General features: G+C 51.4%; 1 protein-coding gene across 1 annotated transcript in view; it reads right to left on the bottom strand.

Moving 5' to 3' along the window:
- Positions 1-858: 858 nt before the first annotated feature.
- Positions 859-2,751, bottom strand: part of P2RX1 (purinergic receptor P2X 1) — an 11,568-nt gene continuing 9,675 nt past the window's right edge. Inside the window, exons 11-13 of the mRNA XM_005429192.2 lie at positions 2,263-2,355; positions 1,702-1,749; positions 859-1,388 (exon numbers count right to left, since the gene is read on the bottom strand). Coding sequence (XP_005429249.1) covers positions 1,705-1,749; positions 2,263-2,355 — 138 coding nt within the window. The 3' untranslated portion in view covers positions 859-1,388; positions 1,702-1,704. The remainder of the gene's footprint in view (positions 1,389-1,701; positions 1,750-2,262; positions 2,356-2,751) is intronic.

The raw sequence follows: 2,751 nt of genomic DNA, 5'->3' as shown, positions 1-2,751 counted from the left end.
CATAGGACAGCAGCACAGGAAAGGGTGAAAAAAATTAACCATGGATAACCTTACAAAAACCCATCCTGCCTGGGAAAGCTGAGAGCAAATGATCTTGCCCTGGGGAATGTATGGCTTGATGGTATGGCTTGAAATGTTTGTTGAGCTTATGACCAAATATCACCTGCATCTCTTTAAGGCACACATTCTTGTGTCCCTGAGAGCCCAGAGCAGGGCTGCTGCAGGCTCTGGCAGCATTGCAGCCCTACACCTTCTCTACCAACTCTGCCATGGCCACTGGGATCCACTTTCAAGGCAACCAAAGCAACATTTTCCCCAGGAAGGTAGAAACAGACATTCAGAGAGGGGCTATGCAGAAAGTCAGTGTTGATGTGTCCTGGAGAATGGAACAGAGCCAGCAGCACAGGGGAGGGTTGGCTTACAGGGATGTGGGGTTTGAGCACAGCCAGTGATGTGCAGCTGCACGTGATGGGTAGTGCAAATCTTCCAGCACAGAGGGGAAGTTCAATTCCTGGGTGCAAAGAGCTGGTTTGTGAGGCTGCTGCTGAGAAAGTCTTTCTGACCAGCTCACACTGACCAGCGTGGGCAGTGCAGGCAGAGCTGGCACAGGACAGTGGATGGCCGTGGCCGGCAGTGTGCCAGTGCTCCCTGCCAGCCAGGCTGTCTGAGGAGGAAACCCAAGTGACAACTCTGATAACAGCCCCTGCTCGTGGCCAGAGGCCCAGGGGCCCTGCATGGGAGGGCAGTTTCTGAAGGAATCATCACTAAAGGGATTACTTTGTATGCATAAACCCTCCAGAACCACTGCGAACATCGTGATCTGGCACTAGCATAGACACCATAAAGGGATGTAGTAGAAAAACTAAAGGTTTATTTTTTTAATAAAATACATCCTTACAAAATAACCATTTTTCTCCCAGGCAGAGGGCTGGGCATGGTTCCTGCCAGCTCTCCTTCCTTCCCCTTCTCAATTTGGAACAGTCCAACGGTACTTCTGGGGCAGAAGAGGCAGTTGTGCTGTCCCCAGGGTCTTCAGGTGCGAGTGATCTGGCATGGCCCTGGCACACCAGGCTGGTGCAATGTGAGCCCTTCTGAACGGCCTGCAAAGGCAGCAGACCCAGTGCCCTGCAGCAGGGCTGGCAGAGGGCCCCAAGACCCCTTAGTCTGACCCATCCACAGCACCATGGCAGGTCCCCACCACAGGCTGTGTGCAGGGCCAGCCAGCCCCTGCCTGGCTGCAGGGCAGCCCCTTCCCATGAGCTGGGGCTGGATGCTGCTTCTGCTGGTCCTGGGGCTGGCCCAGGGAGGTGATGGGATGGCAACCGAGTTTTAGGAGAAGAGGAGGAGGAGGAGGAAGAGGGGTGCAGGTTTGTCAGTCAGTGTGGATTCTGCTGAGAGGTGCACAGTGATTTCTGGTGTCTTGACCCCAGTGCCCTCCTTCGAGAGATGCTGCCACTGAAGATGCAATGTCAGCCCCACATCCTGCATCTGCTGCTGCCCCATGCAATTGCTTATGCTGGGAAGTGCTGACCCCATGTTAGGCACTGCAGCCCACAGCTCAGGTCTCCTCCAAGCCTCCCTGGATCCCTGCTGCCTTCCTGAAACCCTCCTGCCTTCTCACAGACCTTGGAATAGCCCCAAGCCCTATAGCCCTCATCCCTGATAGATGTGTGCTAGCAGGGCTGGGGAAACACCACTCACCTCTCACTGTGTGTTGTCTGGCTCCTTTTCCTTCTTATGCGACTTCGACTGGGGTTAAAGGAGAGAAAACAAGGATTCTTTTACAGACCTGCTCCTCTCTAGTGCCAGGGAAAATGTGACTGGGCAGCAACTCCTAACCCCCAGTGTACACGCATATTTTCAGATGAATTTGAGGGGAACTGTTTTTGTGTCCTTTTACAGGCCATGAAACCATTCCATGGTCATGAAGATGTTCTCAAAGAGCAGAAAAAGAGACATTTTCTAGTTTGCTAAAGCACGGACCTGCCCCTTCTTCCCTTAAAGCAATGCAAGTGTCACTAGATGTTGGAATATCTGGGGTTAAAGGCAGAGAATAAAGTTATTAACAATGAGTCACACGCAACATCTCAGTAATTTTGGAGAGAAGATTCATGGATCCCAGTCTCCAACAGTCCCAAGGGCTCAGGAAGGCGCCTGGTTGCCCCTCAACGTGGATGTTTGTGTTACAGCATCATTACTCATGCACACATCCACACACACCCCCGCAAGAGCCTCTGCAAGGCAGCACTCCCTGTTACTTACAGGCTCTGGTTCTGCATATTTGAATTTCTTCTGCTTGTAATAGTCTCGTCCATGGAGAAAATGCAGCAGGAGCAGGTCACAGAGGACAGAGGCCTTAAATCAAAGTGCAGTTAGGTTCGGGGTTGCCCTCCAAGATTACCTGGACCACTGTGCACTTCCAGTTTTTCCCAGTTTGCCCCACAATTTAGGGCCACTTCTACTTCATCCCACAACATGACAGTAGCTGAAGTCTCCAAATATCCATTTAGGACAGAAGTGAAGTGTGCTGTGTTCAATTTAAGTAATTTAAGCCAACAGAAATGAACTGTTTCCCCTTTAGGTAAGTGCAGAGCACAACACCCTTTGAGCTGTTCCCAAGTCTTTAACAACCATAACCAAATCAGACTCTGGGTTTCTGTCCTGAGTGAAATGCTGCCAATCACATGCAGACCCTCCCTCAATGCCAACTCTAACTTGAAACTATCAGGATACCAGAGAGCCAGCCTTCCC

Source organism: Geospiza fortis, unplaced genomic scaffold (assembly GCF_000277835.1).
Source record: "Geospiza fortis unplaced genomic scaffold, GeoFor_1.0 scaffold633, whole genome shotgun sequence".
Taxonomy (NCBI): Eukaryota; Metazoa; Chordata; class Aves; order Passeriformes; family Thraupidae; genus Geospiza; species Geospiza fortis.
Note: the sequence above shows the minus strand (reverse complement) of the source record. Positions and strands in the feature narration are given on the sequence as shown.